The following is a 27,969-nucleotide window of genomic DNA, read 5'->3' on the forward strand; positions in this document are numbered from 1 at the left end:
GAGGGGGTGTCGTACATTAGCTTTTTCGGTTATGCTTCAACGTATAGATGTGATGTTATGTGGGCCCACAAAATACAGCTAGCGTCATTAAAGAGCTGTTTCTTGCGCTTCTCGTTCACTGATTGTGGTCACAGGCCCATAAGTTATACCGTATGTGCATAATTGGTAAGGCCATGAAGCGCTGTAATGAGCAGTGGCAACCTTGGACCGTGGAGACGGTGCTGGCGCCTGGCGATGCTTGCAAGAAGACGTACGTCCTGCTCTGTACATAGCTGAGATGCGGAGAATCGAGGGCCATATGAGGTTGAACGACGAAGACTGCCTGCTGTTGCTGTGGTACTCGAGAGTATGTGGTGGAGCACAGACAGCGTCCGCACTCAGCAATGGGCAGAGCCTGCAGCAGTGATTATGTAAATGCTTACATAGTTGTGCACCTCCGCCCCGTCTTCCCCCGGGAGGCGGGACCCCTGTGTGTGGCAGTCAAGTCTCCGATCAGTCGGGAGTGTTGGCGGCACTGTGGCAGTTTCCACGCATTGCCTTGATCTGTGGCGAAGAGTCGACATCGCTCGTCAGTCTTCAGCACGCGAGATACAACAACCAGCGCACTTATGCCACCCCCCCGCACGGCCCCCTGATACAGCATCTCTATCGCTCCCAGCGCCCATTCTCTCGAACTGCGTAGAAGGAGAACGAGGACGAAGACGGCAACGAACATCGTTCTCGTGCTTGGCCCCTCTGTGACACTGCTTCTCAGCTCGTGGCTGCGACGACGGCGTGTGTCGAGGGTGTCCATGACGATGATCATCGCAAGCAGCTCTTCACCCCACTTTCTCCTGCTTGCCTTTCCTTGCGACTTGAATCCTTGACCCGGGTCCCAGATCAACGTGTAGATGGATCTTCTGATCTGCGTTGAGCAGCATCCTCGTTTCCTCCGCTTTTGCTTGGCATCATGCTAGCATCGACCGCGTCCTCCACTCATATTCTGCCAGACCGCGCAGAGATGGGGCCAGGAGGACCATTAACGGCAGCTTCATCGTTGTCGACCCTGAGCACACAAGCGCAAGCAAATGCACAATCCATGTCGACGCCAACAATATCCTCGGCGCCCTTCAATGTGCCCGGCCACTCAATCTACCTGCTTGATCCACGCCGCCTTAATGTGCTCTCCCTCGCCATCAGCTACTCGACTGTGTTTTCGGCTGATGCGTCGTATGCAGATTCCGAGCATATTAATGCGGTTTCGGGAACAACATCAGTACCACCGTTACCCCCACCTTCGTCGACAACGGCGGGGACAACATCATTCCTCAATAGTCCAAGCGCTGTTTCGAGAGCAAGCTGGCGCAACTCGACGCATGCGACAGGCCCGTCGTCGACATTGTCCTCTTCCTCCTTCGCGTCTACGGCTCCTGGCGCTGGAGAACAGGCCCTTTCTGCAACTAGGTCTTCATCCTCCGCAGCAGCAACAGCAGCACACGAGAAGGTCACGAGGCGCACACTGCTGGGGCAGCAACAGCATGAACAGCAGCAAGAACAACAAACGCAGAGTCACCAACAGACGCCACAGCAACAGAGCCGCTTATGCAAACGCACTATAAGCATCGACATTGGTGCGAAACCGAAGGATGTCTGGGCCGAGATGGGCCGCGCGGCGCGCGGCGCTGCGGGTACGATGAACGATAAGGCTAACGCACTACAGATGCAGGTGCAGGCGCAGTTGCATGGGGCTAGCACTAGCAGTAGTCCTAATGAGGTTGCTGGCGCAGTCAATGGACATGTGAATGGCTTCCATCCAGGCAGTGCTGGAAGTAGTGGGACGAGGGGAAGCAAACATCAGCAACCTTCCTCCTCCTCATCACTCTCAATTCCATCATCGCCACAACTTCCGACGACGGCAGCTAGCGCGGGTCAGATGCTCTTGGCCGGGCGCAGCATCGACGGGACACTCGCACGACGCGTCAGCGCCATCGCACAGGTTACGGTGCGCCCGCAGAGCATGACATACGGCTGCCGCGAAGGACGTCTGATGGACCCCGAGGTGCCGCTCGACTTTGCGTGTCGCCGTGGTGTCACTGTTGGTGGTGCTGCTGGTGCGTATGTGCCGGGCGGGGTTCTGGATGGAGTCGCAGAGGAGCAAGCGTCGAATGAGCCGCCGATCGAATTCCTCGTCGATTCCGAGGCACCCGTCACGCTGCGCAGTGTCAACAGCGCTGGCAAGCACAGGGGAAATCAGAGCAATGGCCTTGCCAAGGGAGACCCGAACAGCACATCCTCAAAGAGACCCTTCGACCCTTCACGTCTGCTGCTCAAGATCAGCCCGCCGACGCACGCAGCGCTCGAGCTCTGGCGGCGCGCAGGGCACGGGTGCGGTAGCACTGGCACCCCGGCTGTGAGTGGCAGCGCAGAGCATGGAGGCGCATATATTCAGCATCTGCTTCGGTTGAGTTTTCGATTGCGCTTGAGTGCACAAGGGTATGCGCAAGGCCAGGCACAGGGTCAAGGGCGGGTCGTCTTCCTGTGCGCCGAGTCGGCGCAGCGGCTCTATGATATCCTCGTATCCGCAGCAGCAGCGCCTTCTTCGACATCGACGACGGCATTTTATTCGAATGTGTTCAACTCGGATGAGCATGCGTGTGCCGCAGGCGTGTGGCGCAAAGATGTCGTCGTGCAGTATCACGTTGGCAGCGTTGGTGTCAGCGCCGGCGTCGGCGTTGCGAAAGACCATGACTTCGAGTGGTGCTGGTCTCCGCACGCTTCCACTTCTGATCGCGCGGGCGGCGATGCGGATCGAGAACAAGATGGCTCACCACTCTTCTCACCAGCTTCAGGAACGAAATTGGCTTGTGCTGTGGGTCAAAGTTAGGACACGAAAAGGGGGATAGAGTGGATTCGCTGACCTATACATTTTGGTTTGTGCTCAGTTCATTGAAGTCTCCCCAAGTGGCAAAATCTCGGTTCTCTCTTACTTCCATTTTTGGGCTGTTATCCCGAGCCCTGCTCAAGTTCGCTTATTGCCGCCCACTGCGATGACATCAGTGTCAATTCCCGCACCGCCATCTGGCTTGATCGGGCCTGGGATTCTATCGTCATCAACAACAGCAGCAGTATCAGCGCCATCAGTAGCTGTGTCAACGCCGGCAGGAAGGCGGACGCGCAGTTCGGCCTCTCCGCGGACTCTGCACGCTTCACTCGGCCCTGATGCGCCCTCGATCGTCGCAGCGCTCCAGAATCCCGACGGGCTGTTTGACGGCTCACCGGGCCTGGCCAAACAGCAGCATCTGTCCTCAAGTGCAGGGGACATACAGCAGTCGCCATTGCTGGCACGCGGTCAAAGGCGGAGCCAATGGGCCAGAGTGTCGCCCAGGTCGAACGGTACGCTTGAGCTCCGGCCCTTTCCTTCTCGTTCTTCGACCAGCGATGTGGCAGAGTTGCATGTGGATGCAGCCACAGACATCACAGCCGGCACTGGCTCCTCTGTGGCAGCGATGCGAGAGGCAATCAGTGGCGTTCGTTCCGCGCATCTAGACATCAACCGCATGGACATTGCGCTAGAAGATGCTGAAGAGGATTCGCCCGTCTTTCGCGCGGCGGTTGCAGGTCTGGAGAAGCGCACGGCGAGTGTCAAGAAGGCTTGTAAGGCGCTGCTGCGCGTGTGGCAGGACACACGTACGCAATTGCTTGCGGCGCAGCATGCCGATCTGCAGATGGCCGCGGCGTTCGACGAGCTCGCTTCGCTCGCACCCAACACGCTTGGGCAACTCAAGCTCATCTTGCTCGATCCTACTCGCCAAAAGGACACGGCGAGAGAGAAGGAGCGCATGGATATGCTCGACCGATACGTCGAAATCCCCGTGCAGCGCCTGCTGGACCTATGCCGCAGCGCACAGGAGCAGGTCAAGGTGTTCGATGCGGAGAGCAAGGCATACTACGCCTCCATGCAGAAGTGGATGTCCTCACGCAGCACCAGCAGCTCCCATGTTGCCGCACTCAGCGGCCTGCCACCCCCCACTACCAGCCAGAGTGTTCTTGCCGACGCGCAAAGCATTGTTCGCAGTACCAGCGGCAGCAACAGTAGCCACAGCAGCAAGGTCGACGTGTCCTCTGAAAAGCAGCTATTGCGCCATCTCAGCTTCGCCAGGGCGCGCGTCGAATTGTTTGCAGTCATGTCTAGGTTGCACGGTGGTAAGGCGGAGCTGGAGCTGTTCAAGGACGTCATGAGCCTTGCGGCTTGGTGCGCTGAGAGTCCCGGCACTACGTGGGGTGCAACCTGGCCAACTGAATCGGCGAGGACAACACTAACATCCTTGCATGCAGGCAGCAAGTTCACCACGACCCAGGCCGACTTGATGGAGGAGCAGGTCTTCCTCCGCCTCGCCGAGCTGGATGGGCAGGTCTCCAGCTTGGAGACTCTGACTAAGGCAGGGATTGCGGAGGTGGGCGAGCGAACGGGTATCGAACCTGTTCGTTCCACGGGGCAGCGCATCAAGAGTCTGCTCACGACACTCGGCATCTCGACTAGCGGGGGCGGTAATACCGGTAAACAGCAGCACGCAGTAGACGCGTCGTTTTCAAAAGAACTTACCGCTTCGCCGTCGTCGGGGGTTCGACCTCTAGCGAAAGTCCGTCGCAAAGTCTCGACAAAACTCAGCATCAGCAGCAATAACGCAGCCCACGTTTCCGCGACGAGCCTTTCGCAACAGCAGGCACCTGTCACGGCGTCGCTACCATCAATGGTTTCGCCCATGGCGCAGGCGCTCGGTCGCTGGCGAAATCGAGAGGATGCCATGTCACCTGGAGGTAGCGTCCTTCCGTTCAGCCCTAGCAGTCCAGTCATTATGCAGACTCCCCTGAGGCAGTCAACATCACAGCGACACAGCCATGATGGTGAGACCTTTGGGGCTGCAGCTGCAGCACATGAGGACGCGACGGAACGCTTTGCAGGGGCGACGATGGATTCATCGCCCACGCTCACACGACGTTCCATCAGCATGCATGCCCAGCGACCGTCTCTGTACGATCTGGAAGCTCGTCGGCGTCTGTTTGTTGGACGATGCACATCAACGGATGATGGCAGTACCACCAGGCACTCTCCTTCCCTCGGTCTTGGCATCTCCACTGGCGCCACAACTTCCGAGGCTTCGTCTGCTCGCAGTGGCGGCACGTCGAATCAATCTGCGCGAGCCCCAAGCCGTTTACCGTCCATTCAGACTGGCAAAGATCGTAAAAAGCAAGGTGTGCTATGGGTCTCAAAGCCTACCAGCGTCGGTGGAGGTGATATGCCTCGCAGTGTTGCACGCGCTTATCATTGGCACGAGGCCTGGGTGGTCCTTTCTGGCTCTGGACACCTCGGCGAATATGCAGATTGGAAAGACGCTAAAGTACTCGAGCCCTCGGCACCAATCATCGACCTGCGTTTTGCCACCGTGCGCGAAGCTCGTGGATTGGATCGAAGGTTCACGTTCGAAGTTGTGACTCGTGATTCGCGCAGATTCTTTCAAACAGCAGATGAGGCAGCGTTGAAAGAGTGGATGACCGCAATCAGCCGGGCGATTGAAAGTTTGATCAACGGCACAAGTAGTGTTCGTCAGGTGGACAAGGTCGTTCGGTCAAGTCAGCGCTGGAGCGCAAATGGCGAAGCAATCCAACCAATGATAGGCGACGAATTCGGCCGCGACCGACCGGCCGAGTCGATTGCATCTTCTAAAGCTTTCAGTCAGAGCTTGACTGATCTCACCAACCCTGGCGGCGGTGCCGCGCGTCTCCTTCAATGGGGCTCTGATGCTGCGGCTGGACTCCGCAGCAAGCGTGACAGCCGCGTGTTGTCGATGGTCAGCGAGTCAAATGCGCCCACCAATGCTGACGGTGTAGACAAGCTCTACTTAGCTGGGATTTCGAACAAGACACCCGTCTCGGGCTACGTGCCAAACATCAGCACCAAACGGGTATCCAGGGAAATCAGCGAAAGCGGGCTTTCCGCCGGCTCTGACATGGATGCCGAATTTGACCGGCGCATCGAAGAAATGGTGCACAGCAGCTATGGCTTTGATGCCGCGAAGCGACGGTCGTCTGGCCACGGTGTCGGTGTAAGCGTCGTGAGCGTCGGGGCTGTCGCGCCTAGTCCCCGAATCGCTGCTGCTACTGGACGCAGCAAGGAGGCCCGGGCTGCAGAGATCAGTGAAATTGCGCGCCGCGCAGAGAATTCCATCTGCGCTGATTGCCGAACAAAAGGTGAGTGTGATTCCAGACTGGTACAGGAGATAGGGGGGATGCTAAACGTTGGGCCACAATGTCTTTGTGCTTGTAGAGCCACGTTGGGCGTCGTGGGCCCTCGGCGGACAGCCCTGCTGCATTTTTATCTGCATCGCCTGCTCCGGTGTACATCGCAGTCTGGGTGTGCAAGTCTCCAAAGTCAAGAGCGTCGATCTTGACGACTGGACCGAAGAACAGATCGAAGCCGCGAGCCGTTGGGGCAACCTGAAAGCCAATGCCTACTGGGAGCACTCGCGGCCAGAGACCGCCGTCTGCAGCCGCAGCGATCAGAGCTTCTGGATTCAGAAGTATAGAGACCGGGCCTGGTGCCCACCTTTGTCGCTTCACGAATGGATCGCGTCCAAGGAAAACATCAAACGTGACAGCATCATCTCCGTCAGTTCGTTCGCCTGCCAGCCACCGCTTTCCCGATCGACTCCATCCCCTGGTGGCCTTCGGCGTTCGATCACCGAAATTGACACGCGCATCCGCCCACATCCGCCTCCTTCACCGCGGCATGTGAACACGGACCTCAACATTCATACCCCATCTCGTCCAAACTTTAGTCTTCCGACGACATCCTGGACACCATCACCAAATGGCATTTCGCATTTCCGCTCTGCATCAGCTTCATTCGCAAACAGCAACAACAATGCAAAGTCAGCAGCTACGTGATCTCCCGATTGTTCTCGACTTCTCTTTGCAGACGCGCAATTCAAGGTTCCCATGGGCGCTGAGCATCTTTGATCGTATTTTGGTTACCAATCAGTACCTGGTATCCTTCAATGTACACACACCCTCCCAGCATCGGCTTTATTTCGTGAGCTTTTTATGGATGGAAACTAGCAAGTTTGATCTACTATACATGCATGTCTATTACTCAATCGAAAGCGTCGCGAGGATTGCCCTGCCCTGCCATGCCTCATAGATGGTCGGGCCGATCAGACGGAGGCTCTAATACGGAAAGGCCAAGCTCGAACGTGCCCAAGAACACAGCGCCACCCAGGCCGATCCAGAGCGTCCGTGGGACGATACCTCTGAACAATGCGCCTGGACCTTCAATTTTCATGATGTGCTTTAGTGTAGGAACGATCTTTTTGTTCACATCTGCAAGCGGATGGGACGTTGCTGAAGTAGTATCCTGCTATTTGCACAAAAGGATCAGAATACTCATTCTTTTGTTGATGATCAATGTTTGCACAGGACATACCTTGTGCAACATGATCCTTGTCTTGGCGACGTCAAGCGGCGTTGTCAGTGCTGCCGCAATTGCTCCAGCCGCGCTTCCAGAAAGGGCAACCTCGAAGCCTGTCAGGTCTCCACGTGAATCTTGATTTTGCATAGGATTCTGTTCGTATCGCCGCCGTCCTCGCCGACGGTTGGTAAAGTGTAGTTTGAAGCTCTCGTAGAGTGGAAATTGAATGCAGGTGAAAGGGATCTGAGAGCATCCATTGTACAGTGATCAACGAGAGGCTCGCATTCCGTTGCTTCCTTGGTTCTGCTTACCTCGCGGCCAACTGTGCTTGCAAAGCCGCGATAATATCCTCTCAGTCCTGATTCGCGCCCGACGGTTCGGAAAGCCTCCCAAGTAGATACGGTCGACCCGTACGAAAGTGTCTGCTGACGCGATTTGATCACTTCCGTCGGTACCCTTATCAGGCAAGCTGCTGTCTCAGCCATGCTTGCCGAAGCCATATGCAAAATAGGTGCTGCCCATCGGCCCATGATGCTCCCATCGTTGCCAGATATTGCTGAAGGCACCCGAAAGACGGATGGGAACATGTCACGAAGAACAGGCTTGAGTGTCTCATATGTCACGAAGAAGGTCGCTGCGCCGGGTGCGCTGCCGACTGCTACGCTACCAAGTCCTTTGTAGATACCGGAAAAGCCACCAGCTGCGAGGAAGCCTTGCGACGCTTGCAGACGCGTCTTGATGGTGTCGATCGGGCTGGAAGTCGGGTTGTAAACGAAAGGAGCGCCAAGCAGAAAGGTCGAAGACGTGAGAATGAGCATGGATTGACGGCACAAGCTTGATTAATTCTTACTAGAAAAGCAGATCGACAGACAGGCCAGAGCATGCACCTGCCTGCATGCAAGCATGACAGTGAGTACTCCATTGCATGAGGACAGCAGAACGAACTTGGCGTGATGAGCACTCACCATGAGCGCCGATGAGAAAGCGGGTCCCTTTGAGTCTCCCATCTTGCCAAGTTCTGCCGCACACCAGCAGGCGGAAGCAGCCCAAGGGGGTGCCTTTCAATGCAGTTTTGTCTTGGTTGTACACGATAACAGTGTCCAGTAGCTTCGTGTGAGGACGAGCGTGTCAAGGTATGTGTGCATTAATGGATCTGCACTGTGGATTTGCGCGGTCGCGCGGCTTCTGGCGGTGACGTGTTGTTTCGGCATCTCAACAATTCGTTGACTGATCATTGGAGCTCATCCCCTTTCCAACATGGTGTAATGCAACACTCCATTCGGGAAATCTTCGCAGCCCTTGCTCGGTGCATCAAGTGCGCTTGTCGCTGGGCATGAAAAGCGCACCCGATCTCAGGCAAACAATGCTCGCCGGCTGGGAGCGTTCGTCGCTGCTGCCAGCATCAGCGGCAACGTTTGACGTGTCTGTAAAGCAGCACCACTTTGAGAGCTGAAGCGAAGTACTGCTATAACAAAGGTGCAAGATCCTTCGAACAGGGGAGTGACATATCGAATCTGGAGGCCATCGAGCTGCAACGCATGCTCCAGCTCGGACTGCATCCAAGGATCTTCGTTTGCGATGGACCATCCAGCTGTGCCTCTCGTAAGTGGTGGGCCCTTCTCTGCCAACGATGGCGACACCGGCAGTCTCACAGCTCAGGACGAGGTGTTTCTGCGACAAGAGCAGATTCAAAATCTTTCTGTATGCTCTACGACACAGCGAGCCTCGCCTCAGTCCGGGTCAGGTGATGGCACTCCGCGTGATCTCGAACGACAGACATCCTCTCGTATTCGATCAGGGTTGCTCTCTCGAGCTGCATCCGAAGCAGATGGTCGGCGAAGGGCGTCTGGTAGAACGCCACCACATTCGCAGTCAGCAACGTCCTCCATCTATGCTTCGGCATCGGCCTCCGAGAGCGATGGCGGTGGCAATAGCTCAGGCTGGTCATTGCCTTCTTCGCGACACGGGAGTAACGCGGGGTTCAGAACTTCCGTAACTGTTCAAACCTCTCCGCCAGGAGTGTCAAGTCCTACAGCGATGGGCTTTGGTACGTTGAGCTTGGCAGATCGTTTCGTTCAGCAACAGTATCAACACCAGCAACAACCAGGCTCACTTCAAAGTAGCACCTTGCGATCTCCCTTCAGCGAGGATTCTGAACCACCATCAGCGGAATCACTGCAGTATGCGCCATCTCTGACGGGCTCACTATCTGCCCCATACAGCCAACCAAGTGGGAACATCTCAATTCATCATAACGATAGTGGTAACCTTAGCGAAGGTTCATCAAGCCTTGGTCGCGCCAAATCAGTCAGCAGCGTCAGCAGCGTGACCTCCACGAGCAGCCTAGAGGCAGTGCCCTTCAGACAGGCACCGCTAGGCAATGTCAGAGCAGGATATAGCAGAGGTCATGCAGGCGCTGGATGGGATGGCTTGGGCTCAGCAGGGTTGCCCTTGGCACCCATGTCAGCACCACTGGCGGGATCAGATGGGGAAGTGTACAACAACTTTTCGAGCGCATCCGAAATGGTGCAAATGCCAGGGACAGATGCTTGCGGACCCATTTCGAAGATTTTGCCGCCTAGTGCCGCTGCCGTTGGTGGTTCTCTGACAGCATCGAATGCTCGACCGCGACTGCTTCCCAAGGCTACTCAGCATGACTGGCTTTACAGGAATGCCCCAGGCTTAGCAGTACCCGGGAAACCTGGCCGCATTGCTTCAACGAGCAGCCTCCGGTCCAAGCTGGTGCGAGGAGCTGAGAGGCTAGGCATCAAACCGCTCACGACTTTACCGCTACGAGATGCTGGACCAGCTGCAGCGTACGCAGGTTTGCTCGATGCCGCTGCCTCCTCGCAGGATTTTCCGCAAGGCAATGGTCTTCCAACAATGCCAGTCAGCGAAAGCCCGATTTCACCCCCTCTCATAACCAGCTCTGTGACAAACGCGCCGCTGCTTGTTCCAAAATTGCCGCTGTTGGATCTTCAATCCATCCATGCGGTGTCATTGTCAGTGGATTCCTTGTCTGGCCCAGGTCAAACCAGCGGTCGCTCAGATGAATCCGCGAATGCTGTGGAAGACTCTCATGCATTCATCCCGCGGAGGCCAGTGCTTATCAACTCAGCTAGCGTTGACCACATCATGACTTTGCAAGAGGCGACTTGGCGCGTGACTACTGCTGTGGAAATCATGAAGGACGCCGGCATACCAGTGGTAGATGATGATGCTGCCGATCTAGAGGTAGACAATTTACTGCGGACACCGACACGCTTCACACATTCGTTCGTGTTGCCCCCTCGGGAGACACCAGCCTCCTCAAGTCTAGGTACCATCATCAGTACAGCGGCCGTAACTGCAACAGGGGACTTCGCAAGTGGTCCTCTTCTGCGCAAGCGGACTCCGGCAGAGCAGGTGAAGTTCGAGGCTCAGACGGGTATCGCAAAGCTCGAAGACCCAGTCGAAGAGATTTCAGCAATGCAGCCTGAACGTGTTGCCGTCGCATCAGCTCCAGAGGATTCTGTTACAATGTTCACCGCGAACGGAGCTGCTTTCCCCCCTTCCAGCACCAATGCTCAGCAGTCAATTAGCTCATCATCTCTGACGACGATAGTGGCCGACCATATGGCCGCTGTTACTGCTGAGTCCGATCAGATGGCCGTCGGTGCTCCATTTGGCCATTCCCACTTGCGTCAAATGTCGTCGTCTCCTGTTCAGCACCTGACCATGGCCCCTGCGCAACGCGACCGCGCTTCGAGCTCGGCCAGCTCATCAAAGCGGCCGCCATTCTTACGCGCGGCTACTGTTGAGAGTGTTCGGAGCATTCGCAGTGCAGGGAGCCGTAACTCTGCGGCCTTGGAAAGGGACACGTTGCCTCGATTGGCTAAACAAGAAGATATAGGAGGCCGAAGTCCAAGGTTATCAGATGCGGGTTCGATCGGTGTGATTCCCCTGGCCATGTCGCGCGAGGCTTCCACAGGTGGATTGAGTACAGCATTTTCTCAATCGCCGAGCCATCAATTGATGCCACCCGTCGGCTCCGTTGGAGCGGCGATTACGACCTCACCAGCTGGGACGACCTTATCAAATTACAGTCCATTTGTTCGACCGATAAGCGTTGTTAGTGGGATTAGTGCTGTCAGTGACAAGGCGCTTTCCAATGCTACATCCGGTGAGAATTCTACGACAGCTCCAGCGCCGACTCACCCTGCTTCGTCGTCCGGCCGGTCCACCCGCGGCCCACAAGACTTTGACTTCGGCGAAGTGCTAGGCGAAGGATCGTACTCAACCGTAATCCAAGCCTGGGATCTTCTTTCCAACCGTCGCAAGGGCCAAGAAAACGACCATGAGCGCCTAACATCGTCCTCGGCGGCACAGGCCATTGCTGGGGTACAACGTTCTGAACGATCGAGCTCAAGAGAAGGCAAGAAAGTTTATGCGATAAAGGTGCTCGATAAAGTTCACATCCTGAAGCAGAAAAAGCAGAAATATGTCGGCGTTGAAAAGGAGGCATTGAGCCTGCTCATTAAGCTTCCCGGAGTAGTCACTCTTTTTTGGACTTTCCAGGATCGGGATAGTCTTTGTGAGGTCTTCAAAAACGCACGAAAGCAGGCATGCAGCTGACACGACTTGCCCATCAACAGACTTTGTCCTTGAGCTGGCGGAGAATGGCGAGCTCCTCTCTTTCATCAAAAAGCTTGGCTCTCTCGATGAGACCTGTGCGCGTTATTACGGCGCCCAGCTACTTGATACCATTGACGGCATACACAAAGCAGGTATTTTGCACAGAGACATCAAGCCGGAAAACATCTTGCTCGATTCGAAAATGCGTATTCGCATCACCGATTTTGGCTCGGCAAAGATTCTCTCGAAAGGTGCTGATGGCGAGCCATTAGAAGACGAGCGCGCGAGCAGCTTTGTAGGGACCGCCGAGTATGTCAGTCCCGAGCTCCTAACGGACAAGGCTGCTACACGGAGCTCGGATTGGTGGGCCTTTGGGTGCGTGCTCTACCAGATGCTTGCTGGAAGGCCACCATTCAAAGGCGTCAATGAGTACCAGACGTTCCAAAAGATCCTCAAACGCGACTTCGAATTTCCGGACACCTTTCCCACCCTAGCCAAGGAGTTGATTGAAAAGCTGTTGGTGCTGGATCCTGTGCAGCGGCTGGGTGCGTCACCTGGTGACTTGCAGACGATGCGAGACCACGCATTCTTCGAACAAGAAGACTTCACCCAGATTTGGACGAAGCAAGCCCCTGAGCTCAAAGTCGGCTTGTATGTTCGCCCACCAGCGCCGGAACCGGCGACTTTCGACTTCTCGGAGGATGAAAGCGATGGATTGGCGCCAGACTTTCAGCAAGCTTCTCTCACTTCACCCAAGGAGAACTCGCTGCATAGCACTGCAGAGGATGCTGATGCTTCTGACGACTCTGGAGACCCACCGAGTGGATCCCCTTCGCATTCGTCCGAGAAAGCCTCTCGGTCTGCCGAGATGCTTCCAAGAGGGGCAGGGACGAAACAACCGGACCTCCCTCACAAGCGATCTACCCTATCCATGCAGTCAAGCTCTTCAAGTGCAGACATGCCTCCCGAAGGTCCTTCGGACGAGCAAGTAAACATGCCTGGCCGGCTACTTCATCGGCTTAGTCAAGGCATCCCACCAATGCCGCGACAGTGCAGCAATTGGAGCGCGTTGCTGCTGCCCCGCGAAAGCCTTCTGCTTTCTGCTCCAGTCATTCAAAGAAAAGCTGGAGCTGGGCAAATTTTCAGCAAACGGCGTCAGCTTGTCCTCACGAGCTTTCCGCGACTTTTATGCGTAAAAGAAAGTGCTGCTGCTCTCAAGGTGAAGAGTGAGATCATCCTTTGTCCGCCCACATCCAACGCAGAAGGTCCCGGTATTACGGTCCCTCAAGCAGATTCGCAACGCAAGCATAGCGCAACCCAGAATACGGTGACATTGGTTGAGGCAAAGGGCCAGCGTGCATTTGCAATCCACACGGTAAGTCGAAGAGCTGCGCTGGTCTCGTTATCTAATCATTTATTAGAAGGCTCATGTCGTTCTCTTTGGCATAGCCACTACGCACGTACATCTATGAAGATCCAAGTGGTGATAATTCACATTGGTTACGCTCCATTCGAGGGGCAATGACACTATGGACAGCATGACAAGGGGACAATCACACTAACGAACATCAAAGTCTTACATTGTACATCATTGCAATAGATACATGCGGGTTCGGTTGCAAGAAAGCAACATGACATCAATACATTTCTAGCGCGACTGGGAGGATATGTAGGTCAGAGGCCGATTGAGTACATTGCATTGGCTCGCAAACTGGTCCAATGCTTTGAGCTGCTGGACCTGTCCGAGGCTGATGATGTTTTGCGAAGACGGCCGCATGGGCGCCCAAGGAATGCCGGCTGGCGGATCGTAGCCTCGGGCAGCCAGGTACGACTTTGAGGGGCTCGGGTTCGCAGAGCGGATAAAGCTTGCCCATTGATCTGTGATACCGCGGATCCAGTTGAGGTCCCCAACCCGGTAGGGCTTCTGCCAGTAATAAAGTGTCGCAAAGACAGGGAAAAGGTCGCCGCTATGACAATGGTAGCCCAGCTGGGCCAGATCGCTACTGCCTGAGCACACCAAATGCGGATCCCAGTCGATTTGATACGACTTGGAGTCAAAGACGTAGCCGTAAAGAGCAGGGAAAACATTGTTGGTCGCCATAGTATGGAGCGAAGCCTCTTGCCCGCATCGACTGATGGACAGAATGTCCGTCGCAACCTCGACGGCGAGGCCTTGAGCCCCCTTTTCCAAGAGGTCAAGCTTAAAATCCTGAGGATGATCTAGAACGATGGACCGATTCCCTTTGCTAATACCAGCGTCCTTGAGGGCCGTAGCGAGATCAAGCGCAGTCACCGGAGGGACGGAGCCGAGAGACGCCAATTCGTCGCGCATATATCCTTGCATGACCGGCACGCGGTTGACGAAGCCGCTGGCGGATCCGGGCGGGCTGAGATCGAGCTGAGCGTCGTCAATCAAGTCATTGTCAACGACGGGGGATGACATTGTCCGTCCCCTGAGAAATCTTGCAGGCGGCAGGGCACGCAAACAGTCGAGCACGTCGTCGGCGTCTGGATTGCAGCCAAGTTCACGAACGACCGGGCTACCTTGCGTCTTGCCAGCCGTTGAAATTTCTTGCCGCTGGTTCGCGCGGTCATATGGACGTCCTGACTGGACAATTGCGCGGTGGAAAAGACCCTTGGCCGCAGGGCTCCGTAAAAGTAACTGCACGAGCTGAGCGCCAGAGCTCTGCCCTGCAACTGTGACGCGATGGGGATCACCTCCGAAAGAGTGTGCGTGTTGCTGTACCCATTTCAGCAATGAGATGATGTCGCCAAGTCCAAAGTTACCTGGAACTTTATCGGAATCTGCGAGCGCCAACCAGCCGAGCGTGCCGAGACGATAGTTGGGGGTGATGACGACAATGTCGGAACGCGAGGCCATGTTGCCGCCAGCAAAAGTTGGGTCCAAACCCGATCCCGTTCGGAAACCGCCTCCATGGATGAAAATGAAGACCGGTCGCAAGCCCTTGCCAAGTGCTTGCTCCCGCGGACTCGGCAACCAGGTAGTCGCAATGTTGGCGACAAGGCAGCCGTCCTCGTCCCAATTTCCGCCATTGTACTGCGGACATGCAAGAGCAGCATCGTTGGAAATGGCCTGGATCGTACCACTGCGCTTGCTGAGTGGCGATGACCGTTCAAAGCGCCGCGGGGTGTCCGCGTAAGGGACAGAACCGAAGCGGAACGAAAGGGCGTCGCGGAAGCTGGGGGCAGGTTCAGCAGGTGAAGTGAGGTCAGTGCTAGTGCAATCGATGTGAGTCTAGCACCACACGGCTCACCCTAAGACCGAGAGCTGGCCACTGCGCGCACCCAATTGCCATTGATCGCTGTTGTCAGTCAGCTCGGCAGTGCTCAAAGGGGCTGTCTGCGTGCAGATGGCCGGCAAATCTGGTTCGTCTCCATTGTCGCCCGTCACGCTGCCAGGACCGTCGAGAGGAATGAAAGACAGCGTTTGTTGCTTGGAAAAGACGATGGCGCCGCCCTCTGCCCAGAAGGTCTGCCCTTCTGTATAGAACCCCTCAGAGCTAAGATAGGTGAGCTGTCTGCGCAGGCCCTCGTCAAGAGAAGCGATCGGCGCTAGCGCAAGATTCTCTCCAAGAGCTTGGCAGGCATTATCCGCATCTTCGAAGCTCATCGAGCCAGTGAGAAGCAGGTAGCCCGGTTGACGATTGGCGGGATTGATTGCGCGTGTCCAGTCGAGGTCGTTCTGGTAGAGGAAACGGACGCCTGAGCGCAGCGTGCCCACGGTCGGGACGTCAGTGTCGTCAATGTCATCTGACTCGCTCTCAACGGCGTCGATCACGTCCGAGATGATGGAGCCGATTTGCTCGCTTTCAGCGTCTGGCTCGTACTGCAGGCCGTTGCTCACACCGTCGCTGGCGACAGAAGAGCCCGACTTGCGCATGTTCGAGGACCTCGATAGGTCGCCCAGCACAGGCGCTAGTTGCGGGATTTTCGCCATCTGTCGCGAAGGTGACTTGGCGTGAGCATGTTCAGTCTCTTTTGTCTTGGACTTGGACTGGGTTTTGGATTTTGCGCCAGTTTTGCCTCTGGTCTTGGACCTAGCTCTAGCTACGATCACTCTAGATCTGTCGCTCAAATGTCTTGGGGGTCTTCCCTTGGCTTGGGGATGATGCACAGCTTTCCGTGGTGTTGTATCGCTCACCGAAGCGCCTGGCTTTCCTGTAGCGGGCTTCGAGTTTGCGTCACCTCCATCGCCACCCCCCTCTTGGTTCTGAGCTGCAGCTGCAGCTGCGGCTGCAGCTGTGAATGCCGACTGTCGACGTGGAACCATGCGTCCCCCACTCAGCCCGCCACTTTGCACACCTTCATCTGGCTTGGTATCATCGCTTTCTGATTGTGCTTCCGTCTCTGCGCGCACGACATTCACAAGGGCGCCGTTCGTAGAGGTTCTGTTGAGAGCGAGGCGGTGCTCGACTTCGCGTGCCAACAGGTGATGTGCAGCAGCATGGGCAGGCGGGATGTTCGCGTGCGACGATTTGGCTAGCACCCAGGGCGACGTCTTCGTTCGGCCTGGCGAGGCGAGGACGAGCAACAAGAGCACCGAAAGGAAGAACGGCAGACGCATTCGAGGCGAATTTCCCGGAGAAAGGGGCTTTGGACTTCGTTGGACGCGCTTTGTGTTGAGCTTGCGGCAGTGCTCAAGCCGATGAGCTGTCAAGGTGTCGTCCATGAGGCATGTGGAAAGAAGATGGACCACCTGACTTGCGTTAAAGATCGGTAAGAAGCGTATGCAGCTTGAAGATCGTGAGAATCTGAAGGAGCGCAACCAAGGCTCAAGGACGTCCTCTCAGCTCGTATTGAAGCATCGATGCCATGGAGGTCCAAGAGTGATGGTCGGGGTAAAGAAGGGTGGGTAGGAGAAAGTGAGTAGCGGTTTCCTTTGAGACGTTTCATCATCAAACAACAATAAATGACCAAGCACCGAGTGCCTTTGTCACCTTTTGCTGGTGGATGACGATACTTGCAACGCGATGCCCGAGTTGATGCGTTAATGAGTTGATGGGTTGATGCGCGACGCATATCAGTATGCGATGTAAAAGCGTTGCGAAGATGCTTGGCGGCTCTATCTGGCCTGCGGGAGCACTCTTCATGCTGAATTCAACAGGCCGAACAATCAACAAAAGATCAATTGATGCCGGCCAATGATCGCTGGAAGTAGCATCTGCCCTGGGGAACCAGGAGGAAGCCTGAGGCATGAGGCGCTGAGGCCTGAGTGAACATTCAGCATAATCAATGTAGAAGGCTACCACGACCGCATGCCCGCACAATCACTGAAACGGATCCGCCTTGCGAGTTGCTGTCCACATGTACATTTAGTTGATCAACGAGTGCTAAGCCAAGCTGCCCCGATGTCCGCACCACAGTGGTAGGCTGTGGGCCTGCTGTCAGACGTGTCTGATCTCCAGTCCAGGTCGCGCGAACAGAGCGCATTCATCAGGTCGCGGGACGGCCCGAATCGAGACGGCAGCTCTGGCATCTGACATTTGCGACTTTGGACGCCGATGAGATCCCACTCATCGGCAGTCCCAGGCTACATGGGCAATGAGAAAATGCATTGCAATCGTAGGAGACTTTGGTGGCGAAAATGGACTCACTGGACACCATCTTTCACTATACCAGTCAACACTGTGTTTGTGAGGCATACCTGCCCACCAAGCCCTGGCGCGCGGTCGCGCCACGGCCGTTCCAAACCGTTGTGTTAGGGTCTGTGCCTGTTGAGGTCCGCTGTTGGAAACGAAGCCCTGCGCGTGATGATCACGTGACTCGTTTTGCCTGTCGTGGCCTGGACTACATAGGAGCGGAGTCGTGGGCTTCCCCCTCCCTTTTGCGGCCCTTGTTGAGCACCGCCCACGGATGCGAGCTGTGGGGAGAGCCTATTCCGCAGACCGGCAAAATAGCATTACAGGCAGCCCTCGCCTTGGGCGCCTGACCCTACGCAGGTCTCAGACGCGCTCAGCGGGCTGTCATCAGACTCGTAACAGCACGTGTCTTCAACAAGGCTATGTATGTTCATTCCGTAGTTCCGTTGCCTTCGAGCATGTCATGTGCGAGGGTTGGCTCTTCGTGCGCGCAGAACAGGTGGCTAGTGGAGCCGTGGAGGTGCCAATGCAGTCATTTGAGTTATGATGGCGATGCGGTCCTTGCAAACCTCTCGCTCCGCACCGCAGAGGAAGCGTTCAAGAGCTTCATCTACTCAAATGCCCTTCGTGAAAAGTCCCAGTCTTAACAGTTACAGTCTGTGGGCTGAGATGACTGTCATGATGGCCTATCATTTCGAATGAGAATCATTGTTCAGCCATTCACTTCGATGTTCCCGGAGAAAAGCTTCAACTTTTGCTGCGTGCTACAAAACGGCATCCACTACTTCGTTGGGCGCGAATTGGCTGAACAATGCAAGAAGTGCCCGTGAAGTCTTCCCCAACCCCCGACTTTCCCGGCTTTCGACCGCCTTCTCTTCCTGCAACGATCCTCCGCATGGTCGATTGCACTTGCTATTTTCTCACTTTGTATGTCTCTCTTGCGGTTGTTTCGCTGCCGGCTGCCTAGTTACAAATTGGTGTATGTGAGCTCATGTGTGCAGAAATATGTCTCCCCTTGCATCGTTGGGGAGCCAAGGGTGTTGCTTCGCTATAACTTTAGTCGAGAGTCAGGATGATATCATTTATTGGCGAATAGAATGATGGAATTGCTGAGTATTAGGTAATGTTATAAGGACATTGCGCGACGGGTAAGGCTATTGCTATGCTATACTTCGAAGTAATGCGAAGGCACTGTTGAAGAATGGCATTTGTCGGATCTGCTCGACCGTCGTCATACATGATAGACCAACGAAACGCCGTAGCGATACCTCCGTATCTATGTCATCTGTCAGTAAGTCGACTGTGTATCCCTGCTTTCCGTCAGTCACTTTTCGCCCATCGAGGATATATCATCTGGCCTTTACGCCATGACCTGACGCAACAGTGGCTTGCTCGCTAGCGTATGGAATGTGATTCTGGCGTCCAGAATACTGAATAACAAGATTTTTCTGGTCATTTCTCTCATTTCAAACCCTTTATGTGTGTCACATGCAGGTCTCTACTACAGTTTTGACGGCGAATTAGCTATGAGGGAGTAGTCAATTCTTGGGAAATGCGCATGAACGCCAGAGCTCAGCTCGAGCGTAGCCCGGCTCGAAGTGAGACCAACAAGTTTTCCAAGTTGCGGAATCTTGCCCGTATCGGTCGGCGTGCACTTAACTTGCGCTCCCTTCTTGACCCATCCAGCCACGACAAGTGGATCTTCATCGTTGAATGAAACGAATGCGGGTTCGGTCGAGGCCAGCTTGGGTGCCGACTTGATGAATTCCGCCGCTTCCTCGGCCTTAATGCACTCGCCTGCGAGCGCGCTCGCTTCCCAACCTGCATTTTCCTTGGCGTACGCAACAGTGGTCCGCATCTTGCCTAACCAAGCTAGTGCCGAGGGGAACCGCTGCGTGTCGGACAACGTCGCGATGACTTGCTTGGAGATGGCGCTGTTGGTCTTCTGCTTCACCACACCTGTGTGCAGCGCCCATATCCATTCTAATGAGAACCACAGTGCGATATCTGCGTAGGAAGGCGTGGACGTGCCGAGGATGTACCTGCTTCGATTGGGCTTTGCCTGTCGCTCGATCTCAGCCAAGTTGGCACGAAGCGCCGCAAGCTGCATCGGGTGAACCCTGGCAAATTCAGCAGGCTTGAAGGACCGCCCTGTCATCGCCTCGCGGTCTTTGACAAAGTGCTCGTTGGATAGCGCAGACTCGGGCAGCAGAGAGACGCAGATGGCAAGTAGACGAGAGGACAGAGCGTTCATGGATGCCATGAACAAGGAGCTAGCCCCGGTCGAAGGCCCGGGAATGATAGACACGTAGCCTTCTCCTATTCCCGGCGGAAAGCGGCGCTCGATCTCTTCGGCTATTAAGTTAGAGTCGAAGAAGAGATCGCCATCAATGCTGAGCACGGGGATGCGTCGGTACGTCACTCCGAGCAGGTCCAGCTCGGGGCGCGGGAGGTGCGGTTGCGGTGGCGCATGCTTCACGGTCACGAGCGAGAAAGGAATATTCTTGAGCAGCAAGAGGGTGCTGATCTTGACCGTGTAGGGTGAAAAGGTGTAGCTGAACGAGGGAGTGGACACGAACAGATGGCCAGAGAGGTGAGCATGACGCATTGTCGGCAGTGGGGAGGGCGCAGCTTCACTCACCCGTAAAGGATGACTCGGGGCGCCATGGTTGCGGTAGATCACAGGCTTCGATTCTAGAGACGATCTAAGAAGTAAACATAAGATAGATATACTGAGTCAAAGTCGGAATCACTATGAAAATGGGCGGATGATGATGAACAGCGTGTCTAGTGAATACGGTATGGAAAGTCATTTTGTCCTTGTGCTTAGCTTGTGAACCTCGCCAACAAACCTGAGCGCCAGCAGCCGGGCCTTGCAGTAGCCGGGCCTTGCAGCAGCCGGCTGATGGATGTATCATCCCGCCGAGGACAATGGGAGGAGGCTTGCACCGAATCAGACTCCTCGCGCGATTGCAATGATGCCATCACGCATCAGCACATCAGCAGCACTTTGTGAGGTCCTTATGTATCAAGGGTTGCCTTTTTGCCTGATACAATGTCGTACGGCATAACACACACCCCATTAGGCTAATATCGCCCTCCTATACGCTATACGAACCGTACTGGACGACATCTACGCACGCAGGCTGCTTGTAGTCATCGTTAGCAAGCGTTACACTCGGCCTAGTGAACATCCCGGCTTGCGACGCGCCGTCTGCCTAGAGAGCCCCATAGTGCAGCGCAGCAAAATGGGCGTCGGGCAAACAGTCTACCGTGAGGTGGTCCCGGGACTGAGCACCTTCTCCGTCCCATTTTCTCGCTTTGGCATTATCCCCGTCGGCGGTCGATCGACCGCGATCAAGCTGCGTGGTGCAAACGGCAGTACTAGCACGAATGGCGCCGGCTCTGGCACTGTCTGGCTCCTCGCCTCCTCTCCGCTCAATGCACTGACGAGGGAGAAAATCGACGCGATGGGCAAAGTTGGTTGGATCGTCGCACCAGATAACGTGCATAGCCTCTTCCTGAAACAGTACTCTGAAGCGTATCCGGAGGCAAAGGTGCGCATGGCTCTGATACGCAAAGCAAAGCGCCGACCCATTATCTATAGGAAACGCTTGCTGATCTTCGATCTCCTCCTGCCCTTCCTTTGCTGTTCGATTGATTTCAGGTCATCGGTGTTCTGGGCCTCGAAAAAAAGAACGCAGACGTGAAGTTTGCTGGATTGTACGGCAGAGACAAGGAATGCACGAAGTACGGCTTTGAAGATGAGATCGCTGCACGGTTCTTCGGCACATTTCCAAATCGTGATGTCGCCTTCTTCCACAAAGACTCCAAAACGATGATCACGGCAGATCTTCTGTTCAATTTACCTGCGAGGTAAGCCCAGAGTCGACTGCCTCCGCTGTGTCCTGGCTCATTACGAATCGAGCACATAATTCATCAACACTTCGTTCCCCTTGCTTCCTTCAGGGAACAGTTTTCCGGCCATCCAAAAGGGCAGCCGTACTCCCCGATCCCTTTCTTGGCCAGGTTTTCATGTAGTTTCAACCCATTCTCCTCCCTCCATTCGTTTTTCATCAAGATTGCATCGGCAGGTGCACCCATCCCGGACGCCCTCGCTCCAGTATCTGGTCTGAGCAAACAGGGAGGCAGCACGCTCGAGCGCAAAAAGGCATTCGCCGCCGATGCTGCTGCCGTCGCAGCATGGGACTTTGAGCGGATTGTGGTGAGCCGGAGAGGATTCTTCCGCTACGCTGCTCTCGCTATTTCGCTCACTTAGTATGATCTTCGCGTGCTCCCGCAGATGTGCCACGGCGACGTGATTGAGGACGACCCAAAGCTGGGCAAGATGACGGCTAAGCAGGCGTGGCTGTCCGCTTTCAGTTCGGTATGTCACATCATCACGTCGCATGCGTCTTTGAACCCTAAGCTGATTTGGCAATTGGCAGGTGCTCAATCCCGATGGGAGCCCCAAATTCTGAGCTCCACTGTGACCCGTACCAGCGCGGTATACTGCATGTATAGAGATATGTGCAGCACTGATACCAGTTCATGCTCCTATTCCCAGGACACGTTCACCCACTGTCCACGATCTATTCCTGCATATGCGTGTCAATCCGCTTCTCGCAGTTGAAGTGCTTATGCGAGCTCGTCCTCCCTGTGCAAACGCCTCCGTGCCCAGTTGTCTCTCTCATATTCCTCGCTCGCTTCTTCTCGACTGAGACGGGCCGGACCTGCGGGGTCAGCAGTCATACACTCTACCTCCTCCTCCGCCAGAATACGGTTCATGACCCTCCAAAGCCACCAGCCCGTTCCAGCACCTACTGCAATGCCCAGAGTGATGGACAACGCGTCGAGTTCTTTGACGTGCGTCGGCATTGCTGCGCGCTCCGCCTCGTCAAATAGCTCGTACATCACACTGCCGATGTAAACATGCAAGAGTAGCCTTGGAGTTGACAGAAGCGTTGCCAGGAAGAATCGCGGGAAAGTAACTGCATCGAGCGTGGCGAAGAACAGATTCGAGTCTGGACATTTCCCGGCGAAACATATTGAAAATCAGCTCATAGCGCGACACAAACGCCGGGCCGCACGATGCTTACGCTCTCAACTCACAGACGAAAGGAAACGGGCTGCACCTTATGAGCAGAATCATGGTGAAGCCTCTTTCTTCCACCGCCTTTCCCATCGCGACCCATTGCCTGCTCTCTTTGACGTATCTGATCCATCTTGAGCGCCTAAAGGCCCTCATACCCAGCCTCAGCCCCATAAATGCGAGCGAAGATCCGAGCATTGCACCGGTGACGGCAAGCGCGAAGCCTTCCCATATCGAATGACCTTCAGGCGAAGATGCAGATTTGGAGGCTTTAGAGCCGAAAGCAAGGCCGCAGAGCGTGATGGAATTTGAGTAGCCGACCATAGGTGGGAAGGAGCAGAGGATGATCAGGCCCAGAACTAATAGCCGGCCGTGCGGCTGCGCTGAAAGCCATTGTGAGATTAGGACGACGGCTGCGGTGATGCAATTCGACAAAGTGAGGTTGACAGACAGTCAATATGACATCGGCTGGAGAAAGCGATTGTGTGTAGCGAACCCACATTGGAATATTCGCCCCGGACCAATCAAGATCGCGGCTAAAGTGGTCCCGCCATAGATTGCACTTAGTACGAGCAATGTGTTTCGCGCCTTTGGAGAAACATTTTGTAGCGGGTTACGAAAGCGCAATCTTGAGAACATGGCGGTCGCTCTTCGGTGTTCCTGCAAGAGAACGTCGGTATTCAGGGACGCTCGAAGATCACTTGCACCAGTGATGGGTAGTCGGCGTGGGGGGAGGGGCGGGGGTGAAGCAGGCAGCGTCGGCTCCACATAAGCTAGCCGCAGCTTGTCGGAACGAGAGGAGGCTTTGAGCTGCTTTATCGCCAGCAGCTCAAGATAGTGAAACCAGCCATCTTCGTATCCCCAGTGACAAGCTTAGTGTCTCTGAATCTGGCGCCCATGGTTGTGGGGCGAAAGGACCGAAAGTTACAGTGACACTTGCCATTAGGACATTAGGAATGGCATCAAGTGCAAACTGTTCGTGCTCCGTCAGGGTTTGCGTTTAATGGGGGCAATTATCTAGGGAACGGCTTGTATTTAACTCCCTTTTTCAATTTTCGCGAGATCCACGTTCCTTTCACCCACGGGTTTATTTTAAATGTACCGGAAATCTGTGCCTCTGTGACTTTCCGGGATCCATTCGGATGTTTCGGGACTTACATGTGCGTTATGCACTTGTTCCGCACCTGAGCTCGGGGCTTCGAGCAAGCTAGTCATTCTCACTTTCTACGACCACTTGTTCCACGTCATGCCCTACTGCCGTGGTCCGAGTTTCAACGCTGGGCTACTTGTCACAAGAAGTACAAGGTTACGTTCCTATCCACCGTTTGATCTCTCAGCTCGTGCTGCCTTAAGTGCGTGGATCGAGAACTCCGAGTGTCTTCGATTGACGTGCACACGCATACGTTGCATGGCACGCAAGGCGCACTCTTCGGCCACAGAGTGACAATCAACCTCAAGAGCAGCGTTCGATTCGAAAGGCCTAAAATCAGCCTTTTTCGCAATGGACGACCTAGTCCATCAGCTATTGGACGCTTTCATTCCACGGCCCGTCTTTTACATCTTAGCACGCTTCTCCAACTTGATCTATCGCCTGTTTTTCGGCCTGTACAATGAGTGAGAAATTTCAGAATCGACGCGGTCGTTTGATGTAGGCTCGCGACTGATCGCATTCGTCTCCTCAGTCCAACGTCGTGGAAATCGACGCTGCTGCCGCCGTTGATCGCCCTGCTCGCCGGCTACTTAGCGCTTCTTACAGTATATCGAACGGTTCAGTCTACCGCACGGCTGGTGTGGTGGTCCGTAAAATGGGGCGTCATACTCGGCGCAGTCTTCGGTGGCTACGCATGGTGGACAAGTGAGGCTGGTACTATCAACAGCACAGGCCAGCCTTCATCTGGCTTCTGGAGCGGAGTCGGCAGCGTTGCAAACGGAGCCGCGAGAGGTGAGTGCTGAGCAGCTTAGGAGGCTTGATCTTCCCCACTTAAGGCGTATCGGTCGGAAGCCGATGAACATTGTCCATTCTTGTCCTTATTCTTTCCCTTTCACTGCTCTGAATGTCGCACACACAGTCCTGGCAGTCAGAGGCTGACAACTTCGACTATCCGCTCCATCCGCGATCCACTCGTCTACGCGATTAAACAGATCTACCCATGACACCAGTCACATTGAGTGGCCTAGCAGCCTGGCTGCCCTTCCTCGCTACCTTGCAACAGCAGCAGAAGCCGTACCGAGCCCCAGCCCGACAGGCGCAGTTGAATCGAAGAGTGAAGCGAGATGGCGCGGCAGCTGCAGTGGATGTCACAAATCTAGGCAGTAGCATACCGAGTGTCGCGCGCCAGATGGGCTTGGACGTCAGCGATGAGGAGGTGCGGGAGATCGGTGGCTTTCTGCAGCCGCTGCTCAACAGCATCGGCCTCGGTGGGCTTGCCGCCGAGCACGAGGGCGGCCAAGCTCGTGCATCGGACCCCCGCAGACGGGCACGGGCGGGGGCGACGGGAGCAGAGCAAAGACGAGACGCTGGTCAACGGCTGCGCACTGGGGCAGCAAGCAGAGAAAATGCCGCTGGTGAGGGCCTCTGGAGCAATTTCGCAGGATTCGACCTCGGCCTTCCGGATGACGATGATGACTATTTCATCCCAGTTAAAGGAGATGTAGACGATGACGACGGTGACGACGGGTATGGTGGCGATGATGTGGCGTCCTGGCGCACGCGATCGCGGAAGACCGCTACGGATCGAGCGCGTCGGCGCCGAGAAGATGAAGCGCGACGGGCTCGCCGGCGACGAGAAGCTACTCAGACTCGAAGCCGTGCTGGCCTGGGCCGCCGAGGAGGTGCAGCTGATGTGGAGCACACAAGGCAGGAGCTTGCCGGCGCTCTGCGGGAACTCGTGCGGGATTTGTTTGGATAGGACGCTTCTTAACCCTCACGGGTGATTGCTTGGCTCGCATTGCACATACTCATCAATGTATCATCTAAACTCTCGGATTCTGTTGTACTTTAGAACATCTACACAACTCTACGATGCAACTTGCAACCGGTAACACTTCATTACAGCTTGCTCTCCCTCGTCTCTTGCCCTGGTTGATGCAAGTCAGCCTCGCTAGCGCCCTCGATCGTCTCGCAGATCGAAGTGACGCTGCGAAGGACCCATTCCGCGCCCTGTTCCGTGGCGAGCCATTGGAGGCCGTCCTTGTGCGGGTCATCTTGCGCGATGCTTGGCGCGGCCTTCATCAGACCCCAGACGTGCGATGTGACTTGCGGTCCAACGCCGCCCTGCGCGCGCAGGGATGCGATGGCGACGAGCGAGGTGCGCAGGCGATTCACTTCCCAATCTGGATCGGAAGAGGCAGATTGAGGGTGGAAGGATGACGGTGTTTGGAACAACGGGCCGTATTCTGACTCGACAATGAATACCTGCATGCCAAGAAACCCACCGAGACACCAGTAGGGAGATTGAAAAAGAACCACTTTGAGCTTGCGCTCATATCAGATCGCGCAAAGACGGGCAAGACTCACTGGCAAATCCGGGTGGCTCTTGCCGAGGATTCCGAGCAGCTTCTTGGAATGTGGTTGGTAGATATCATCCCAAAGCTCGTAGGCCGCATCGTTGACTCGGGAGTGAATGTCACTCGTGATGCGTCTGAGGGAGCACATGCGGTACTTCAGTGAAAACGCAGGTGTACTGTAGTCTTGCACTCACCTCCGTGGCTCTGTAGGCAGCTGAGCTGCGAGCTCTTGGTCTTCTTCCACTGCAGCTCTTACGGCTGCCAGATTGTTGATGACTTTGGGAATACCAATGAAGCCAATGCACTTGAGTCCGACTTCACGCATCAGGCACGCCCGGCTGACTCGATCTGCCAGAGAAATCGATGGCAACTTTGAGGTGGTGTAGCGATGGAGTGATTGGAGCGATCCGGAAGAGTTGAGAGTGAACAATGTCGCTGTCTGTTCGAGCACCAGGTTGGCCACGAAAGGTAAGAACTGGTTTGTGCACATCAAGCAATTTCTCCAAACTCACTGCCAAGCTCATCCATTCCCCCCAGCCCACTCCTTTTGCGGCAGCATCCTTGTCGAGCTTCTCGAAAAGACTGTGGAGGATATCTGCCTTGGGCGCAGGAGCGGGGCCAGCCGCACGGCCGAACCGAGTTCCTGTCGCCGCAGATACCGATGCTCTCGCCAGCAGCGTAAATGTCGGTCCTGTGATAAGAGATTTAAGCCCCGCAGGCAGAGATTTGGACTTTGCCTTTGACATTCCGCGAGTGCGCAATGCGTCAGAATGAAGGGTGGTCGACCCGGCGAGGGAATCGAGGAGCCCGCAAGTTGCCTCCTCAGCAAGATTCACTCTGCTGCGGCGAATTACTCGAAGAGGAGCGTCTGTCAAAGATGAAAATGCGATAGCGGGGTGTGGCCGAAAAGAGCAAGCAGCCAGTTCGGTGGTGTACTTAACGCAGATAATGGAGATGATCATCCATCAGCGATGCCGTGTCATCGTCGGATAACGCGCGGTTGTGAATCGTTGGAGTTCCCTCACCTCTTCCGCATCACCTTTCAGTGCCTTCGGCGACTTTCGGGGTTCATCGTTCTATCTACTCGCACGAAACACGCGAGTCCTGGGTACATGAAAATAAATACTCCTACTCTCCAAACATACGAGTATGCCCCAGCCAAGTAGCTCATGGTCTTGCAGCAGCTGGCAGAGGGCGATGGTCGAGGAAGGCAACGGACACGCGCATTCGACGCCGAGGCTTTCATCGCCTTGATCCAAGTTCAACTGTCATTGGGATAGGCACCAATTTTGCACTCAGAAACACTCCTTCCATTGCAGCAGCTTAGATCCTCGGATGCTTGATCCTCCAATCTGAGGCTTGCTTCTAATGACAGTTGAGCTTGAGTCGAGGTTATGAAAGAGCTTCTCATTCCATTGAGACGACTAGATCATCGATACCTGGCCCGGTGAGGTCAAAGTGCCGACGTGTCAAGGTATGTGCCATCGATGCGCCAGATGTGTCACATATGAGCTATGTAAAGCTTAGCCCGTGGAACTCTCCAGCAGGCTGGCCACGACATCGAATGTACCGCCTCACAAGCCCATGGAAGCCATGTTGGCCGCCCTGGTCGACATGATTCAAAGGCAGTCGCGACATTTCCTCATCTACATCTTTATATAGCTCACTGGGTGTTTTTCGAGCCTCCCCTAGTTAAGGCTGGCTTTGTCTCA

General features: G+C 55.3%; 11 protein-coding genes across 11 annotated transcripts; 6 read left to right on the forward strand and 5 right to left on the reverse strand.

Annotated features, from left to right (window-relative positions):
- Positions 1-685: 685 nt before the first annotated feature.
- Positions 686-7,349, forward strand: K437DRAFT_248648 (uncharacterized protein). The gene is made up of 3 exons (XM_013386808.1): positions 686-2,848; positions 2,922-6,228; positions 6,305-7,349. The coding sequence occupies exons 1-3, from the start codon at positions 950-952 to the stop codon at positions 6,922-6,924; spliced, it is 5,826 nt and encodes a 1,941-aa protein (XP_013242262.1). The 5' UTR covers positions 686-949; the 3' UTR covers positions 6,925-7,349.
- On the reverse strand, positions 7,001-8,549 carry K437DRAFT_257618 (mitochondrial carrier). Its single transcript, XM_013386809.1, has 5 exons — positions 8,410-8,549; positions 8,295-8,335; positions 7,756-8,197; positions 7,460-7,687; positions 7,001-7,393 (listed from the first exon to the last, which is right to left on the reverse strand). Exons 1-5 carry the CDS (start codon positions 8,449-8,451, stop codon positions 7,172-7,174), a joined length of 975 nt encoding a protein of 324 aa, XP_013242263.1. The 5' UTR covers positions 8,452-8,549; the 3' UTR covers positions 7,001-7,171.
- A 161-nt stretch (positions 8,550-8,710) lies between these two features.
- On the forward strand, positions 8,711-13,691 carry K437DRAFT_237393 (uncharacterized protein). Its single transcript, XM_013386810.1, has 3 exons — positions 8,711-12,017; positions 12,079-13,433; positions 13,508-13,691. The coding sequence occupies exons 1-3, from the start codon at positions 9,023-9,025 to the stop codon at positions 13,598-13,600; spliced, it is 4,443 nt and encodes a 1,480-aa protein (XP_013242264.1). The 5' UTR covers positions 8,711-9,022; the 3' UTR covers positions 13,601-13,691.
- A 15-nt stretch (positions 13,692-13,706) lies between these two features.
- Positions 13,707-15,959, reverse strand: K437DRAFT_278822 (alpha/beta-hydrolase; the record flags this gene model as incomplete). Its single annotated transcript, XM_013386811.1, has 2 exons — positions 13,707-15,258; positions 15,334-15,959. The coding sequence occupies 2 exons, from the start codon at positions 15,957-15,959 to the stop codon at positions 13,707-13,709; spliced, it is 2,178 nt and encodes a 725-aa protein (XP_013242265.1).
- A 2,158-nt stretch (positions 15,960-18,117) lies between these two features.
- K437DRAFT_257623 (uncharacterized protein) lies at positions 18,118-18,687 on the forward strand. Its single transcript, XM_013386812.1, has one exon. The coding sequence runs from the start codon at positions 18,470-18,472 to the stop codon at positions 18,623-18,625; it is 156 nt and encodes a 51-aa protein (XP_013242266.1). The 5' UTR covers positions 18,118-18,469; the 3' UTR covers positions 18,626-18,687.
- A 414-nt stretch (positions 18,688-19,101) lies between these two features.
- On the reverse strand, positions 19,102-20,433 carry K437DRAFT_257624 (uncharacterized protein). Its single transcript, XM_013386813.1, has 2 exons — positions 20,300-20,433; positions 19,102-20,213 (listed from the first exon to the last, which is right to left on the reverse strand). Exons 1-2 carry the CDS (start codon positions 20,323-20,325, stop codon positions 19,160-19,162), a joined length of 1,080 nt encoding a protein of 359 aa, XP_013242267.1. The 5' UTR covers positions 20,326-20,433; the 3' UTR covers positions 19,102-19,159.
- A 289-nt stretch (positions 20,434-20,722) lies between these two features.
- On the forward strand, positions 20,723-22,595 carry K437DRAFT_257625 (uncharacterized protein). Its single transcript, XM_013386814.1, has 5 exons — positions 20,723-21,215; positions 21,326-21,534; positions 21,628-21,883; positions 21,962-22,045; positions 22,107-22,595. The coding sequence occupies exons 1-5, from the start codon at positions 20,907-20,909 to the stop codon at positions 22,137-22,139; spliced, it is 891 nt and encodes a 296-aa protein (XP_013242268.1). The 5' UTR covers positions 20,723-20,906; the 3' UTR covers positions 22,140-22,595.
- Positions 22,183-23,484, reverse strand: K437DRAFT_154888 (uncharacterized protein). Its single transcript, XM_013386815.1, has 3 exons — positions 23,251-23,484; positions 22,771-23,163; positions 22,183-22,682 (listed from the first exon to the last, which is right to left on the reverse strand). The coding sequence occupies exons 1-3, from the start codon at positions 23,387-23,389 to the stop codon at positions 22,297-22,299; spliced, it is 918 nt and encodes a 305-aa protein (XP_013242269.1). The 5' UTR covers positions 23,390-23,484; the 3' UTR covers positions 22,183-22,296.
- A 516-nt stretch (positions 23,485-24,000) lies between these two features.
- K437DRAFT_154960 (uncharacterized protein) lies at positions 24,001-24,802 on the forward strand. Its single transcript, XM_013386816.1, has 2 exons — positions 24,001-24,364; positions 24,433-24,802. The coding sequence occupies exons 1-2, from the start codon at positions 24,252-24,254 to the stop codon at positions 24,701-24,703; spliced, it is 384 nt and encodes a 127-aa protein (XP_013242270.1). The 5' UTR covers positions 24,001-24,251; the 3' UTR covers positions 24,704-24,802.
- Positions 24,802-25,729, forward strand: K437DRAFT_154965 (uncharacterized protein). The gene has a single exon (XM_013386817.1). The coding sequence runs from the start codon at positions 24,901-24,903 to the stop codon at positions 25,657-25,659; it is 759 nt and encodes a 252-aa protein (XP_013242271.1). The 5' UTR covers positions 24,802-24,900; the 3' UTR covers positions 25,660-25,729.
- K437DRAFT_257629 (uncharacterized protein) lies at positions 25,722-27,220 on the reverse strand. Its single transcript, XM_013386818.1, has 4 exons — positions 26,770-27,220; positions 26,452-26,696; positions 26,268-26,391; positions 25,722-26,165 (listed from the first exon to the last, which is right to left on the reverse strand). Exons 1-4 carry the CDS (start codon positions 27,001-27,003, stop codon positions 25,800-25,802), a joined length of 969 nt encoding a protein of 322 aa, XP_013242272.1. The 5' UTR covers positions 27,004-27,220; the 3' UTR covers positions 25,722-25,799.
- Between the last annotated feature and the right edge of the window lie 749 nt (positions 27,221-27,969).

The sequence above is a fragment of the Tilletiaria anomala genome (genome assembly GCF_000711695.1).
Source record: "Tilletiaria anomala UBC 951 chromosome Unknown K437scaffold_64, whole genome shotgun sequence".
NCBI classification, from domain to species: Eukaryota; Fungi; Basidiomycota; class Exobasidiomycetes; order Georgefischeriales; family Tilletiariaceae; genus Tilletiaria; species Tilletiaria anomala.